Source organism: Electrona antarctica (assembly GCF_951216825.1).
Source record: "Electrona antarctica genome assembly, chromosome: 8".
NCBI lineage: Eukaryota > Metazoa > Chordata > Actinopteri > Myctophiformes > Myctophidae > Electrona > Electrona antarctica.
The window spans coordinates 26,176,238-26,192,979 of record NC_136789.1 but is presented as its reverse complement, the minus strand read 5'-3'; the positions used below and the strand labels follow the sequence as shown (position 1 = coordinate 26,192,979).

The following is a 16,742-nucleotide window of genomic DNA, read 5'->3' as shown; positions in this document are numbered from 1 at the left end:
TATCAATTGTTCTCAAACTATTTCATGTCAAGGAGCCCCAGAATTATATGTAATTGGCCGCTGACCCCCCATCTGAAAATATGTTGTTCCAGGGACCCCTCCAGAAGCAAAGATTTGAGTTAAAAAAAACATTAAAAACGATGCCGTGCTATGAGCTTGTAGATCTGCTATTTTTCAATAACTAAAGTATAACATAATGCTTAAAACACCAAAAGGGGTTCCCGCCCAGAATGGGTCCACGAGTCACCATTCGTTATTCATTGATAGTACTTTAACTTCCCAGTATGACGAGCACCTGACCCAGTTGGAGAAGGACATCTCCACTGCTAAAGAGGCTGCTCTGGATGCTGCCGACCTGGAGTGTCTGGACCCGATGACCCCGGGACCGTACACACCCCAGGTACTGACTCCAGTCCAAGTTCTGAGCTGTGAACATCATTTTCTGTCATAATGAAAAAAATCACACCCGTGTGAACTGAGTGGTGCAAGGTCTTATATAGTCTGATCAGCTATGTCAGTGACGTCACACACTAACCATAGCAACCATGCTCACCTGTGCACGGACACGTACACAAACATACAGACAAAGCTGGTTGTTGGAGTGGTTTGCACCACTCAAAAAGGAACCAATTGTAATTAATTTTACAAAAGTGCTATGTCACACTGAATGTGTGACGTACACCATGACGTGACGACATTACATGGACTATTTCACAACCCTCCCTAATAGCTTTAATACCGGTATTCCCACTTTAAGCCACTTATAAGATATTCTTGGAGCTTTTCTGCCTTTATTGATAGTACACAGTTGAGAGAGAGAGAGAAAACAGGGAGAGAGACGGGCAGTGACACAAAGCAAAGGACGCCAGGCTCTGGATTCGAACTGCCGACTCACAGTCAGGCTTCATTAAAGCTAGGCCAGCGGCGCCCCACTTAATTATTTTATTGCCATCTACGCTTATAAACGTAGCTAGGTTATTGGGACCTATTTATGCCAGCTACGCGTATAAGCGTGGACAACCGTTTAATCCATATATGAACGCGCCTTCCGTCTGTTTACCTTTTAGCATTGCTTCCTCCGTCACCACCAGCGATGCGATTTTTAAATCCAGCTCTGTTGAGCCTCCATTATAACCCGATTTTCAAAGCGCCGTATCTCCAAAGGTTCTAGAGCTGTCTATGGTGCGCCGCCGCGCACCCGACGATCGTAAGTAATTTGTGAGTTTGTATCGCATCGCTGAACTTTTTTTGCTAGTTGTACTGCTAGCTAAAGGCTGTGGGCTAATGCCAGTGGTGTTGTCCGGAGGCCCCCACCTACTGCTAGCTAAAGGCTGTGGGCTAATGCCAGTGGTGTTGTCCGGAGGCCCCCACCTACTGCTAGCTAAAGGCTGTGGGCTAATGCCAGTGGTGTTGTCCGGAGGCCCCCACCTACTGCTAGCTAAAGGCTGTGGGCTAATGCCAGTGGTGTTGTCCGGAGGCCCCCACCTTCTAAAGGCTGTGGGCTAATGCCAGTGGTGTTGTCCGGAGGCCCACACCTACTGCTAGCTAAAGGCTGTGGGCTAATGCCAGTGGTGTTGTCCGGAGGCCCCCACCTTCCTGTTTAAAGGCTGTGGGCTAATGCCAGTGGTGTTGTCCGGAGGCCCCCACCTTCCTGAACGACAACAAGCTCCGTATAGTGGGCCTGGACGGGCGGCATATCGGGCAGTAACAGCATGCTAACACTAGGGGCAGCAAAGGAGTTAAGCCACTTAAAGCTATTCGTCAACCTTCCTCATTTTTCCACTTTTTACCTGCAGTCGTGGGTAGTGACATAAAATGAAGTTCTCGTTGACCTGAAGTATTATTTAGAAAGGTGAATCAGCATTCAGGAAAATGTAAATTGCTCTTCCTTCTGGAAGTCATAGATCATTCATAGGTTGGAGAAGAGCACTCTGGCGTAATCACTGAAATCACCAGATGGCGGAGATCTACATCCATTGCAGTCAAGCGTTGGATTTGAGATGACGGACATCTACGTCCATGGCAGTCAATATTAATCCATGAATAGATTTTATTTTCCACCCCTAGACGGGACTGTGTATTCCATGTGCATCTTTTTGTGATTATCGCAGTGGTTTTACCTGCACATGAGTCATGACGCAACCTTGCAGTGATGCTAGTAGGCTAATGGACAGCTGTTGTAAATGCGTCTGCATTGTTGTTGATTTGTGGTAGGACAACTGAAGCATTTTACATTGTTTTTATCTACGCTTCTTAACAGTTACACACTTCTTATACGTATGTGCCAATCTCGCCATGCTGTGTATTGCCATTTGGGTGATGAGAGAGAGAGAGAGCACTTTGGACACAGCTGAGCTAGGGGAATAATATTTTCTCGTATATGTGATTTTAAGCGAAAAGTCCAAAACCCACAATGAGTTGACACCCAACCTAGCCCTCGCCACTTGTGCTGGTAATGTCTGTGCATAGTATGCATGCCACCAGTGTTAACACTCCGAGCGGCTGGTCTAAAAATGGAGGTCTCCGTCCTATCAAATAATCCCGCTCGTCGCCCAGGACGGAGATTAATCACAGGACGGAACATTAATGATATCATAACCGAGCGCACCGCTCCACAGGCTGGGAGTGCCTGTTGGGCAACATTCGATGTCATTTCCGGTTGGGACGTCATCTAAAGTGGTCCCCCTCCATTTTAGTGGATGAGAAGATAAATCTTCAAACGTGAATAACTCTTGATCTAAATCAATCCGTCCAATTCTAACCAAAGAAGGTTTTTGGCGGTCCCGTCGCTTGTCGCGTTAGAAGTAATCATACTACCCGTTGTTGTCGATCGCCTCGGGGGTGTTTGGTTACATCTAGCTACTTCAGCTACATCCAAGATGGCGCCTTGTGCACCTTGAAATGGGCCCTGAAGAAACGCTGGGCGTCCTGATCTAATGGTAACAAATACCCCCGGGTGTTAATAGAGGTGTAGGTATAGTTGCAGTATCCAATAGAAGCATAGTGTAAATAGGATTATAGACCCAGGTAATGACCTGGCCAACTGCACTTGGACTATGGTTATTATAGCTTTGTTGTTGTTTTTATTTACTTTAGACTTAGTTTTGACTTAGTTTTCAATTTCAATGAAGTAAGTAAAATGGTTAGGTCCAGCTGGTATCCAGCTTTCTTTCTTTTTGTGCCTTTTCTTTTTTTTTTTTATACCAATTCCTTCTCCCCAATTTAGGGTTAGGGTTGATTCCTTTCCACACACATTTTGTTGTTGTATCCTACTGACTCACCTGCCAGTGAGGAGCCCCCACCGGGAGGGCGTGAAGCCTTCGTGCTACTCCTCCTGCCCAACACTCTGTGAGGGGCGCTAGCCCCTCCTATGTACAGCTTTTGTCCCCACTAAATGTCCGCTGCCCTTTTAGAACCTCTTTTAGCTAGTCTCTGACTGTATAGTATCCCCCTTTCTAAACCTTTGCCTTTCTTTACCTTCCTCTGTTAACAGTAGTTTCTTCACTGTAGTCTCTCTTCTCTTTCCCAACCTGTGTTTTTCCCCCTGCCTTCCTGTTGTCCTGTGTGTGTGTGTGTGTGTGTGTGTGTGTGTGTGTGTGTGTGTGTGTGTGTGTGTGTGTGTGTGTGTGTGTGTGTGTGTGTGTGTGTGTGTGTGTGTGTGTGCGTGTGCGTGCTGCTGTGTGATTGGTGCTGGACAGCCTGCTGATCTGTTTGACAGTGGGGCTCCAGGGAGTCTGCCCACAGACACCGGAGGCTTGTTCTCTGAAGGACCTCTAGTGGTTGCTCCAGAGAAGAGAGGAGGGGGGCAGGTACGGAGAGAGAAATAAGGCTTTTCCTTCCTGGATGTCACCTCTCCTTAAAACAACCCCTCCTTGCTCAGCCCTCCCATTACTCACTTTCCCTGCGTTTTATGCCATTCCATCAGAACATTGCTTGAACCTGTGAATTAAGATAGTATTGGGGGTTCATTTGGTGCATTGCTTTTGTTTTTTAACACACTAATATGAGAATGTGCGTTGTCCAAATCAGGGCATTACGGATAACAAAACAAGAGTAGCACCATAGACATGGCACAGATGTAGTAAGTTAAGTCTTTAAAGGTATATTCAGTGATTTCACTTAATTCAAATATCACTTCTTTTTTTGTTTTGTTGTGATAATCCTCCCTACTATAGAGTGTGCTGACCATATAAGGAGTTCCTCCCTATCCCCAGTTAACCCCTGGGGTAAAAAAAACCCTGTAGGTTTCGTTTTTGGCTAGGTGACCCAGCCTTCATCCAATCAGGATAGAGAGGGGCCTTCCGCCAATCATGATCGAGCGGGGGCGGGCCTTGGTGTGCGTGCTGCTGGCCTGTTACGTGTCCCCCCCACTGTAGTGCGTGCATGTGCACATCTTGTTACCGGGGCAGACCGACCGGGGGTTTTTCCAAATCACCCAAATCACTGAATGCTCCTTTAACTGACGTGTATACAGGAAAGAGGCAGGAGTCTTTTCACACACCATATCTGTGTGTGACCTACAGGGTCGCCATGGCAGGAGGCTTGGTGAAGAAGAGTCTGACGTAGATATCGAAGGCTATGAGGAGGACGATGACGGAAAGCCCAAGACTCCAGCTCCTGTAAGATGGACAGATTATCAGAGACATTTGTTTTGTGGCTGTAGTCGGATATACCGTACGCAACAATATATATCTTCAATGGAGCACGCATCGAGTCACGGATGATCTAGTCTAGATTTGTGGGAAATGGACAAATTAAGGCTAAAAGCACAGTAGTCAAAGATTTTTTGACTAGAGGTTCGGGCCTCTACGCGGCCCTCACATCTAGAGTTTGGGCTGCTATGCGGCCTTCACACCAACGTCGCACTGCCGATTCGACTGATATGCCCAAATATGGAGATCTCTGTATCTGTCAGTCCTTGTCCCTTTTATGCCCATATATGGGCATGCCCCCTTTGGTTCCCATATGGGGTGGATCTTACAGCTTTATTGGTTGTGGCTGAGTGATGGTGACATGAGCATGATGACGTTGTGACATCAGTGTGACGTCAGAGGTCCGCCCGCCCGGCTAGCCTGTCCCAGAGCCATAGAGTAAGACAGAGTTACGCAAACTCCGTTCACTCCAATGGCGGGGCTCTTCTACATAGACTTCTATTGAGCATGGGGACAACCGGAAGTTTACGGAATGCATTGGAGTCTATGGGCTCGCACGAGTACATGAACCACGTGACCGGGCTGTTTTCTGCCCCCTCAATATCGCAACTCTTCTATTAGATGGCTCTGGCCTGTCCTGGCGTCCTCCCTTAAACCAATTTTAATATAGGATAGGATGTAGCATTTATTCTCCCTCAATTTCACGGGGACAGAATTGCACATTTCTGCTTTTCCTTGAGCAAAAAAACAATATCAGTGCATCTCAAAAGAATCCAACCATTGATTGACCTTTTTCACCGATTCATCTTAAATAAAACTGCCTCTGGGGTTGTTAAACGCACATCTCTTTTCCATTCTGATTTGCCAGGCAGAGGACGGAGAAGGAGACCTGGAGGATGAGGAGGACGAAGAGGAGATGTTGCTGCCCCCCCGCAGGCGGCTGCTTGGCCAGGAGGAAGAGGAGGAGGAGGAGGAGGGAGAGGGAGAGGACGAAGGCTCCAACCGGCCGCCCCAAGCCAGTGTCCTGTATGAAGACCTGCTCATGTCAGACGGGGAGGATGACGGCAGCGAAGAGGAGGGTGACAACCCTTTCTCCTGTAAGTCCAGCTGTCAGGAGCGTCATGCTACCATCCTTACCTGTAACATTTGACAATCTCTCTAGTTGAGTCGTTAAGCGTTTCCGTCCGTAGGACGTGTCCACGCGTCCTAGGGGTCCCAATCGACGCGTCCATAGACGTCCTAGCGCATCCTCAATGATACCGGGCGAGAGAGGAATATTCAGATTTTTTTCCTTTTTTTGTATTTGTCAGTTCGCCTTTCGGCTACCGTATGCTACGCTCTGGGCTCATGTTAGCTTTCCGTTGACTTAGCTGTTAGCGCGGCAGAAAGAATGACTCGTCTCTCCTAATCCAGGGCGCTCTCCGTGGTTTTGAACTGATCGATATACTAGCGCTTCATTTCTGCTCCTCATCCGTCTCTCCCGCAAAATATGAACGCTTTTTGGATCATATATCGTATAAATTAAAACGATAGCAATGTAAGCTAGCAATGTAGCAGATTGTTTCCGGGTCGTGGGTTTCAGAGTAAAAGCGGCCATGTCTTTCCGGCACCCCAGAGCTCCTATTTTGAAGGAATCCCGGCACCGATTGTGTTAACCCATTTTGACCTGAGATCAGATTCTAAAAATGTCTTCTACATCCTGACAGTTTTCTGAAAAAGCTATGTTTCCGTGTCGTTCTTCGATTTTTTTAAAATAGCAGACCTACAAGCTCGTAGCGTGCCACTCGGTGGCACGCTACGAGCTTGTAGATCTGCTATTTTTCAATAGCTAAAGCATAACATGATGCTTACACCAAAAGGGGTTCCCGCCCAAAATGGGTTAATAGGGCAAAGCAGTGGGCGTGGTCTTCTGGACCCACTGAAGAATCGGCCATTCCGTTTTTTTCAATAGAAATTTACAAAAATATTTATATCAATTATTTTAAACATAGAATCAAGCCATCCAGGATCCTGGTGAATCATGACCATAAAACCTTTGATTATGTGAAAAAAAATAAACCGCTAAACAAAGGGTATTTATTAAATGCAGTATATCATATAATTAAATATTCAATATATATATATTTTTTTTTGAAGGGCGCTATCCTATCCCCTCCTATGCCCAGCTTTGTGTGTTTGTACCACGGAAATTATTTGATTGGCTGAGCACGGAATGTGATGTATGATGATGCCATGTCATGGCCTACTTGTGCGCAAGCAGAGCGCGCCATGAGGTGCGCTCACCACTGGCATCACCGCTAACAAACAAACCCTGATATATTATGATATGTACGACTGCTGCTCTGAGTCCCTATAGAGTACCTATATAAGATACTTTGAAGTACAGTGTCCGGTAGTGTCTACTGCCTGGTACAACTACTGGTCTAAATCCTCTGTAAATCCTCTCTACTGCGGAGTGCTACTAACTAATGTCTCCGAAACGTACCTTAGTTACATCACCAAGAATGGTGGTCCCTTATTGGCTGTTGATGGTGACGTAACCAAATCTGTTTCAATCATTAATCCTAGGAAGTGGAAACGTCATGAGGTGCGCTCACCACTGGCATCACGCAAATTGTGATTGGCCAGAATGAGATGATGTATGATGATGTATCATGATAAGAGTACCCCCTCACTTCACACATGTGTGATTTTTATTATATTGTAATCCCCATAGGGCGATCTTAGATTGCCTCATATAAGGACTGTGTTCGCAAAAATAAACAAATCACAGTATGGATCATCGACTGAAGGTGGAAATGTACAAATATACCCAAAGAGTAACACACTAAACGCTAGAACTGTTTCTAGCGTTTAGTGTGTTACTCTTTGGGTATATTTGTACATTTCCACCTTCAGTCGATGTCAAACAATCCAAAGACTACATTTCTGGGCTGCGACCGTCACACACAACAAGCCCATCGCTTGTTGTCGTGACGGAACCTGATATGTTTTAGTAGCGACATTGATCTCAGACCTGGAAGTGTAGTTTTAAGATTTTTACGTCAAAATGAATTACCATTTTCTCCACAAACAGGCTGTTTCAAATATGAATCAACATCATAAACGATGCAGAAAAGCCCAGATGATTTGTTCATTTTTGGAACATAGTTCTCTTTGGCTGGGGACCCACGGAAATGCTTGGGCCAGGTCTCTTTTTTTATAATCTGGGGACCCCCCGAAAATAATTTGGCGACGCCCAGAGGGGTCGCGGCCCCCAGGTTGAGAAACCCTGATCTAAGATACCTCTATGGGGATTACAATGCAAACTAGAGAGATGCAATTCTGGAAAAAATGCCAGTGTGGTTGCCTCGACACCTTTGGAAATATAGGCCCCTCCCACTAATTTTGCTAGCCAATTACAATGTCACGTCACCCCTGTGATCGTGTGTAAGTAATTAGGGGATTTATCGCATTTGTGGTGTCCCTATGGATGAAAATGGAATTGCTTTTGGCTCTGTGTTGATGGTATGAACCAGGGGAACAGCCACCCTCTAGCGGCAGTGACGTCAGACTTCAGTCAGTGGTCTATTAACCCGTTTATATTTAAAACAAAGCACATTGGTGACAATTCAACCAAGTTGCACAGCATGGCTGTGAGTTTATTTCCTAACATGTCCTTCCCGCCCGCAGCCATTCACCTGTCGGAGAGCGGCAGTGACTCGGACCGAGACGTGGACGTGCGTCCTCCTCCTCCTCCTCCACACAGAGCTCACCAGGAGCTGAGCTGCATGAGCCTGGAACCGGAGGAGAGCATGATGTCATACGATGGAGACGACAGGCCCCACCATGAGCAGCACATGGAGGACAGCAACGTCAGGTTAGTACTACAACATGATGTCATACGATGGAGACGACAGGCCCCACCATGAGCAGCACATGGAGGACAGCAACGTCAGGTTAGTAATACAACATGATGTCATACGATGGAGACGACAGGCCCCACCATGAGCAGCACATGGAAGACAGCAAAGTCAGATACTACGACAACCCACCCGGCTGTCATTAGGAGAGACTAGACCTGTACGTGCCCACCAGCCTACTTGAGAACGATGCAACTTTGGAACCTAATAATACCTGACAGTGCCTGAGCAGAGCTTTTTGTGGTGGTTCTGGAGAACCGTGGATCCGACCGACTCGATACCGGGCACTGCACTCCCTGCGGGGGGGGGGGGGGGACTCGTGTGTCGAATTAGAAGTCGGTGGGGAAAACGGTTCTCGAGTTACGTGCGCTACAACCGTACACACACACACGTACACAAAATGACACTAATTAGCGGACCCCCATAAGAGGAGATTTTTACGGCTGCATAATGCATAAATTGTAATATAAATAATGCCTTCAGATTCAGATCTAACATAAATTAAAAAAGGTCAAGGCTGGTTGAACTTGCTTTTAGTACAGCAAAGCATTCGACTCAGTTCCGTCAGTAAACACTCAGATTATGGAATCACATTAAACACATTGAAGAAGTGACGGCACATTGCTGTCACAGAAGCTTAATCCTCTTCCACTTTTTCTTCTCCGCTCCCAGTTACGGGAGCTACGAAGAGACAGAGAGTCAGAGTCAGATGCAGCCGACTGACAACGGAGAGGGATATGGCATCAGTGAGGAAGAGGAGGAAGAAGAGGAAGAGGAGGCCACGAGGAGGGGTCCGGCCGTCCTATCGCAGGTCCAGCTTAGCGAAGATGAGGAGAGTGAAGAATTCAGATCCATCGGTGGCGACAGTGACATGGACTCCAATTAGCTGAGTGTCTGAAGAACAGTTTGTCAAAATAATCTCCAGCCCAAAGACATTGTACAGCCTGACATTGAACTGTAGACAGTGAGACTCGTTAGCTAAATGATTGCACTCAATGTGACAATGACCGTTGAACAGGGGTTTGATATAAATAAATAACAGTTTCATAGCTATGTTTGCTTGTAATTGCCTTCAAAGGATTGTGCATGGCATGGGGCTAACATAGCTCTGTTTGTTTGGTCACATTTCTTTTCAGCATTTTGAGTTTCCATGCTGAGTTTACTATGGAATATAATTTAAATTGAGGTGTTTTCTGCCCTGTTGTTCTTTTTAGTTACAACTAAGGCAACATTGTTTAAATTGAATTTAACCTCAGCATTGCTGAAAAGCGTAGAGTATCACTTTCTTTTCTATTTCATACAAAACATCACTTTCATTTCTGTTTCACACAAAACTTGTCAAAAAATGTACATAGTTGGAAAATCACTAAAGATGCAGTGATCCAAATGAGTCTGTAAGAGTGTGTGCTCTTCTTAGACGTATTTGTATTATATTACACTATGTGAACCGTGTAGCTTTTTTTTATCCCTTTGCTTTAAATAAAAAGCTTAAATAAAATGTTTTGCTTTTGTAGACATTGTGACGAGAGCTATTTTTGTGGTCACTACACAAGGGGGATTTATATTTGAGATTTTGATTTCTGCAAGGTAAAAGGCCACGTTTGTGTAACTTGATGAAGTGTAACGGTCTCAAGCCCTCTGTTGTGTCTGTAATGTATATAAATGAGTTGAATACTAAGCCAACATGACATGTTCTGTATGATCACTTTGGATAGTTTTCCTTTAGTTTGACTAAATGGTGCTGATGTTATGCTTCGTGTTGGGAAGGATTTTCTGTCCAAGGCTAGACTACTGTGGCCGATGCAAAAATAAGCTGTGAAGTTTGTACTCTACTACAGCAATGAGAGCAGGGAGAGATTAGCCAGTGGGGACGTGGGCCCTTCGGAGAAACTGGACCGTGTGGTACTGGGTTTGAGGCCCTTCATTGGCTGTAGATTGTGTTAAATTTAGGCACTCATGCATGCTATGGGGTCCCCCAAAACATTACCGGCCCAGGGGCCCTCGTGGGGGTTAGGACGTCCCTGAATGAGAGGAACAAATGCCCACAAAACTGAATGATCAATTACATCTGATCATTCAGGTTACACACAAGACATTGAAGACAACATATTTATTCACATCTTATCCTTTATAATAAGGAAACTTAGTTTTAAAATTACTTGTGGATCTCATTTTATTTTGAGGGCTCCTCTGGTTCTTTGAAAGTATCTTCTACACATTGACTGCCTCTCATCAGCACACAAACTGGAAAATGTAGCCACATAAATGTAGTCAATGTAACTCAATGATGTTTCACAATATAGACTACAGTACATAAAAAACATTCATGCATGAGTTTTGCAGCATGATATCAAATTGCATACATCTTTCTTTCCTTTGCCAACTGATGGGTGCTGCCTATTGAAAACGGCCTATTTCACAAAGTAGCTTTGACTACATTTTCCTGGTGAGATGTAGGAGGGCCCCGGACATGAGTCAATTCACAGAGCCTAGTCCCTCCACATGCGCCAGAATTGTACCTCCCAGTCCCGGCAGAGTAGTTCCGGAGTGGATCCAACGGATTATGTGGCCCTGGTCTTTCCCTAGTGGGTCTGATCGAGGGTAGCTACTGGGACGTAAGTCGGGACTTGATCACCCCGGCTGGAACACCCGAGTGAGGGGTATGATGTTCAATGACCATGGGATACATCACTGAAGATACATCCCAGGTGCATCCAAGCGATGTATTTTCGTTCCCAGGACTGAAATAACCATGTGATTCACAGGTCAGAGCAGCTTGCATAAATCATATTTCACTGCTGACGTTTAGGTTGCACGTTCCTGCCCCGAAGCCCAAATGAATGTATGTCAACCACTCTGGTGATGAACACATCTGGGATGAAGGTAATGTATGTTGATACTGCAGAGAATCCCTTGCCATGGTGAGGATTCCTGCAGTGGAGGGGCTCTATGCAGCAAGGTGGTTGTTTTTTTTTACATTCGTTTTTAACTTCATTTTGTTCTATTTTTGTATCATTTATTTTAGTATTTAGTTTTTAACCTGTTTTTTTTTTTAATTGTAATATGGGGGAGTCAGGGGATTTGTAGCTTGTAGGTCTGCTATTTTATATATTTTTGAAGAAACATTGGCCATTGACAAAGATGGGCATTTTCTCTATGATTTTAGTTATTTTTTTGTAAAGCCCCGTTTTAAATTTGTATGTCAGTGAAAGCTGAATCTCACACTGGTAATTTTAATGTCTGTGTGCACCCCAGACTGTGTTTATGTGGCAGGCACAGGCACCCATCATATTATAAACCCATTGTAACTGCAAACTCCATTTTAACCATGTTAGACTCATTGGAAACTTATTGGTTCTGGTTGACTGGTATTGTCCTAATGCATGACAGGGCTGTGTTTTTGAGTGGTGTAAACCACTCCTACAACTGGCTTTGTTATTTCAATAACGTTTTATATTATGGATGGGTTTTGGATGACCAGTTTATGATGGAAACATGAAGTATTGATGTTACAGAGCTCCTCAGCTCCATCCTGAATATCAGAGGTCATCTGTAGGCTACATGATGCACTGTAGGCTACATGATGCACAAATTAAAAAAAATAAAGCCTCAAATCAGGATTGCAGGATAGACCTTATGCAGGCCACGGCCATCTTGCCATTGGGTGGCAACTAACCGCAATTTGCCATACATCCAAACAGAAAAAGTCCTATCTGATTGTATTAAACGACGTCTCACCAATATTTCAGCTGTACAAAAAGCTTGAATTATCCTCTCTGCAAAGTGTTTGTTTCATAACAATCTGCTGTTGACTTGTTATGAGCTACTTTCTGTCAGGAAGTTCCTTGCAGGTGATTATTTTTTTTAAGTGTTTCCTCGCTTTCAGCTTTCAGCTCGCTTTCAGTAAGCATTACAGTATGTGCAAATTCAAAACAGGTGGTACCAACGAACGCTTCCAACCTCCTAACACCTTCTAAAACTTAGAAAAATAATCACCTGCAAGGAGTTTCTTGACAGAAAGTAGCTCATAACATGATGTCTATGGTGATTATTTTTTACCAGCTGCTGTGTATAAGTGCAGCTGGTCAATGTTCTCTCTGCGATTGGGCTGTTCTCAGTCACAGGGTATATGAGCAGGAGTCAGCGTATGTTCCCTCAGCCCTATGTTCCCTCGTTGTAGGGTTAGTCTGGAAGAGGTTTGGGTTAGGGTTGGTGTTTGAGGGAAGAAAGGGATATGGGAACATAGGGCGAAGGGATCATAGGCTGAGAATGGTGTCAGTAGAGAATATCTGTATTGACGATTAAGCAGTTTAGCATTTATTGACGTTAAGCAGTACAAATCTAAAGAGAGTATTGAGCAACCTAATGTAACTGTATACAGTATAGCTAACCCTGCGGTGATCATGTGTTAGCTGAGTCGATATATATATATACAGATTACAGACAGATTACCCCCAAATTAAAAAAAAATGACACCCGTGTGAAGTGGTCCACGGAAGTTCCAGACCCACAGGAACGCGCCCAGGGTGCCGGCCCGGTTCCGGCAAACCGCCCCGCGTCCTAAATGGTAGAGAAATGACAGAAGTACCGTGTGGGGCTCCCTGGAACATCCAGACTCCCAGGAACGCACGCGCCCAGGGGGTTGAGAAATGACAGAGTTACCGTGTGGGGGACCTTAGGGGATCCCTCTACTGTACTGTACTGTCACACCCGAAATCATCATATATACAGTTAGAGTGTGTGTGTGTGTGTGTGTGTGTGTGTGTGTGTGTGTGTGTGTGTGTGTGTGTGTGTGTGTGTGTGTGTGTGTGTGTGTGTGTGTGTGTGTGTGTGTGTGTGTGTGTGTGTTAGGCTGCGCAACATTGACACTTGGCAGTTGTTTGTGAAAACCAACCAAATGAAATTTTCGTGCTCGGACAGACCCAGCCAGGGATGGACACAGCCAGCCAGCCAGCTACCCACGGACACACATAGCGCCGTAAGGGAGTGGTTGCACCACTCAAAAAGGGGTTCATCACGAAAGAGAAAAATGGTGAAACATTTGCGACTGAGACACGTGAGGTTAGGTTGAAAAGGTTGGAGAAAAAAAGGTTAGAGGAAAAAAAAAGGGAAAACGTGAATGCGAATGTTCACTCGTGCAGTGTTGTGTGTTCATATGTGTGTGTGTGTGTGTGTGTGTGCGCACGTGCATGCGTGCCACTTTGTTGTAAATATTACTAGGACCACTACAGACAAGAAACAGGCGATAGGCTCCTGACCTGTGGGGTCACATGGCTCAAGAAGCGTTGGTTTTGTCTTGTGTGTTCTGTGAGTGCTTGTACAGAGGAATATAAAGTCACATTAGTCACATTAAAACAATTAATGGGTAGACTATTCGGGAATCTCAAAAGCCAGCGGCCAGCTGTGGGAAAACCCCAGCAAAAAGGGTAGACAGAAGTGACATCATTTACATAGAGTGACGACACATTGTCACTCCCTAAATTGGTCACATTTATTGGATATTCGGTACATCAACTCGAAGCACTGCCCTAGGAGTCACATGGTTGAGTTCAATACTTGGCAACTCCCAACTATGAGTAGCATCGACAAAACTGGCATTGGTCCAGTCCTATGTCAGACTTCCTCTGGGAAATTATTTAGATCCTCACAGTTCTGATGTATTTTTCATTTGTTGTTTCTCTTGCTACTTTCCATCTTTCTCCTTTTTCCACTTCTATTTGCCTGGCCCAGACTCATTGCTGCGCCGCAATGAGTCAGTTACCCTTGAAGCTTAGAAGTGTCTCTCTACCCATAGCTGTATCTGTCACCGAATTTCACACTGCAATGCTGCTATGACAACTGCATTATCATCATGGTATCGAAAAATGAAATAAAACCACATACCTGTACAGCAGCTTCTGACAGTCCGATGTATAGAGGTCACTGTGTGGGTTAAAAAGGAAAACGAAAGAGCAAGAGAGACATTCATGGAGAGGGTAGAGGAGAGCCAACGGTATCTACTGTCTTCCGGAAACCTTTAAGGATGGGGTAGATGTTCTCAAAGGCATCGTAGATCTCTCCTCTCTCCTTGGCACCTGTCAACACGACCTTTCCAGACACAAAGATGAGCAGGACAATTCTGGGATCTATCATTCTATAGATTAGCCCCGGGAAGATCTCTGGCTCGTAGGTGCTGAACTGTCTGTGAGTGAGAAACAGCTTCTCTAGACTTATGGGGAACTTCACGTCACAGCTGCCCACCATGTTCTGAATCTTAAATTCCAAGAACTTGGCAGGGAAACCCAGCTTTTGCACGACACGGGCAAACTTCCTCGCCGCTAACCTGGACTGCTTTTCACTCTTGGCTCCGGTGCACACCATCTTTCCAGAGCTGAACGTGAGAGCAGTGGTCCTGGGCTCTCGTATTCTCATGATGATGGCAGCGAAACGCTTGGGGTTGTACTCAGCATTCCTGGCTTTCTGTACGATGGTCTTCAGATCCAGCTTGCAGCCCAGATTCACTGTGGATACTATGTTCTGTAACGTTGGCCGTATCCCAGATCCTTCTGAAGCTGGTATGGCTGGTGTGATGAGGGTCATGGGGGTACGGGGGTTGGTGCAGAGGGGGGAGTTCCCAGGCAGTGCGGTAGTGGTGGAGCCCCCTGTTACCTGCGGGTGTAACAGCTGAGGGGTGTTTGTGCCATTCTGCTGCTGGATTCTGAGAATGTTGTCCTGTGTCTCAGTTGGGAGGCAGCCATCCTTGGTTGAATCGCCAAAAGGGTCAAGGGGAGCTATGGCGCTCTGAGGGAACATACTGTAAGATTGGTTTTCCATTCGGAAAATAACTTGGGTTGGTTAGTAAGTGATTGGTTAGTAATAGTTGGATTACTTACCACCTTTTGACAGTAGCTCTTGAAAATATTTCACAATAATGATCTTTTCAACTACCTTACTTCTTATTTGGTCTTTATTCTGTTAGTTCTGTTATGCGCCTGCTGTGTTTATATACAGTTAATTCATACCGTGTTGTGACATCAGAGTAACGTCATAACGCGTAGCTCCATAATTGGTACAGCTGGTTTACCACTACCAATTATCAAATCAAAGGCATTTATTACTTGCGCGAACAGAGCGTTTTCGGCTGCGTATGTCCGTGACTGCTTCGGCCAATCGGGGATTGTGAATTTTTGGTGACACCGACATATGTGGATGACGTAACCAATTGTAACCCATTGAACCCATTGTAGTGGTGAGAGATAAGTTGTGCGCTCTGCTTGTGCACAAGTAGGCCATGCATGGCCAACTTGTGTGCGAAGCGCAAGTTGGCAGCTAGACAGAGTGCATTTCTAGTTTATTTTGTATAGCATTTAAAAACAATTCTCATTGTACCAAAGTGCTTCACAGGTCAGAGAAAACAATACAATACACCAGTATAAGACAATAAATATAAAAACAAAGTGAATATAACAATGATGGAGTAGCCTCAGGGACCGCAGGCGTTTGGTTAGGGTTAGTATGGGGCTCTATGGTCTGACTATTGGGACGTCGGGCTAATGCTACGCACCCTTCTATCAGGGAGGGGAGGAGGAGAGGGTGGGGGCGCGGGGGCACAGATTGGTGAATCGATATAGGATCTACCGGCTGTTTACGCCTGGCACGACTCGTCATTCGCTGGTTGGAGACCTTCTTGAGCGGTGCTAGCCACTCCAGCGTGTGGCTTTGTGTGTAGGTATGAATTATATTTCACTGACCCCAAGTAAGCCTAAACATAGTTGACCTCACTTAAGAGGCAAACAGTGGGCTCTGCATACCCCTTCTATTGTCAGAGTCCTTAGCGCAGTACCCATTTTCATTGTACTTGGAGGCTAGTCTATGACATCAGTACTATGATCTCCATACATGGGCATAAAATGGAAACTCATACCTCAATGTAAGGCAAAGAGGTTCAGCATGGTCTTCTGTACTCCACGGTTATGGAATCTTCAGTATTTTGTATGATCTGTACAGATGAACAAATGTGACTTAGAATATGTGATGTGACAGATATACAGTAGAGACCTGAAACTAACTCAAGCATTCATCTGGCCAGATATATGGAGAACCAGGATGACTGGAAGCAACGATAGAGTCTGAGGACGACCTAGATAGAATCCAGTGTAAAGATTAAGGAAAATATTGTCTTGATTTCATAAAATACATTATATAACAT

General features: G+C 45.2%; 2 protein-coding genes and 1 long non-coding RNA gene across 4 annotated transcripts in view; 1 reads left to right on the top strand and 2 right to left on the bottom strand.

The window, feature by feature from the left end:
• The window catches only part of taf1 (TAF1 RNA polymerase II, TATA box binding protein (TBP)-associated factor), a 37,881-nt gene extending 27,814 nt beyond the window's left edge, over positions 1–10,067 (top strand). For both annotated transcript variants that reach the window (XM_079507124.1, XM_079507123.1), the window contains exons 36-40: positions 284–400; positions 4,524–4,619; positions 5,521–5,749; positions 8,325–8,511; positions 9,227–10,067. In XM_079507124.1, the coding sequence (XP_079363250.1) occupies positions 284–400; positions 4,524–4,619; positions 5,521–5,749; positions 8,325–8,511; positions 9,227–9,440 (843 nt within the window). In that variant the 3' untranslated portion in view covers positions 9,441–10,067. The remainder of the gene's footprint in view (positions 1–283; positions 401–4,523; positions 4,620–5,520; positions 5,750–8,324; positions 8,512–9,226) is intronic.
• On the bottom strand, positions 9,472–10,286 carry LOC306927402. Its single transcript, XR_013790507.1, has 2 exons — positions 9,856–10,286; positions 9,472–9,815 (listed from the first exon to the last, which is right to left on the bottom strand). It is a non-coding gene; the product is annotated as an uncharacterized lncRNA (long non-coding RNA).
• A 4,232-nt stretch (positions 10,287–14,518) lies between these two features.
• On the bottom strand, positions 14,519–15,346 carry LOC306928682 (uncharacterized protein; the record flags this gene model as incomplete). Its single annotated transcript, XM_079508952.1, has 1 exon — positions 14,519–15,346. The coding sequence occupies one exon, from the start codon at positions 15,344–15,346 to the stop codon at positions 14,519–14,521; it is 828 nt and encodes a 275-aa protein (XP_079365078.1).
• Between the last annotated feature and the right edge of the window lie 1,396 nt (positions 15,347–16,742).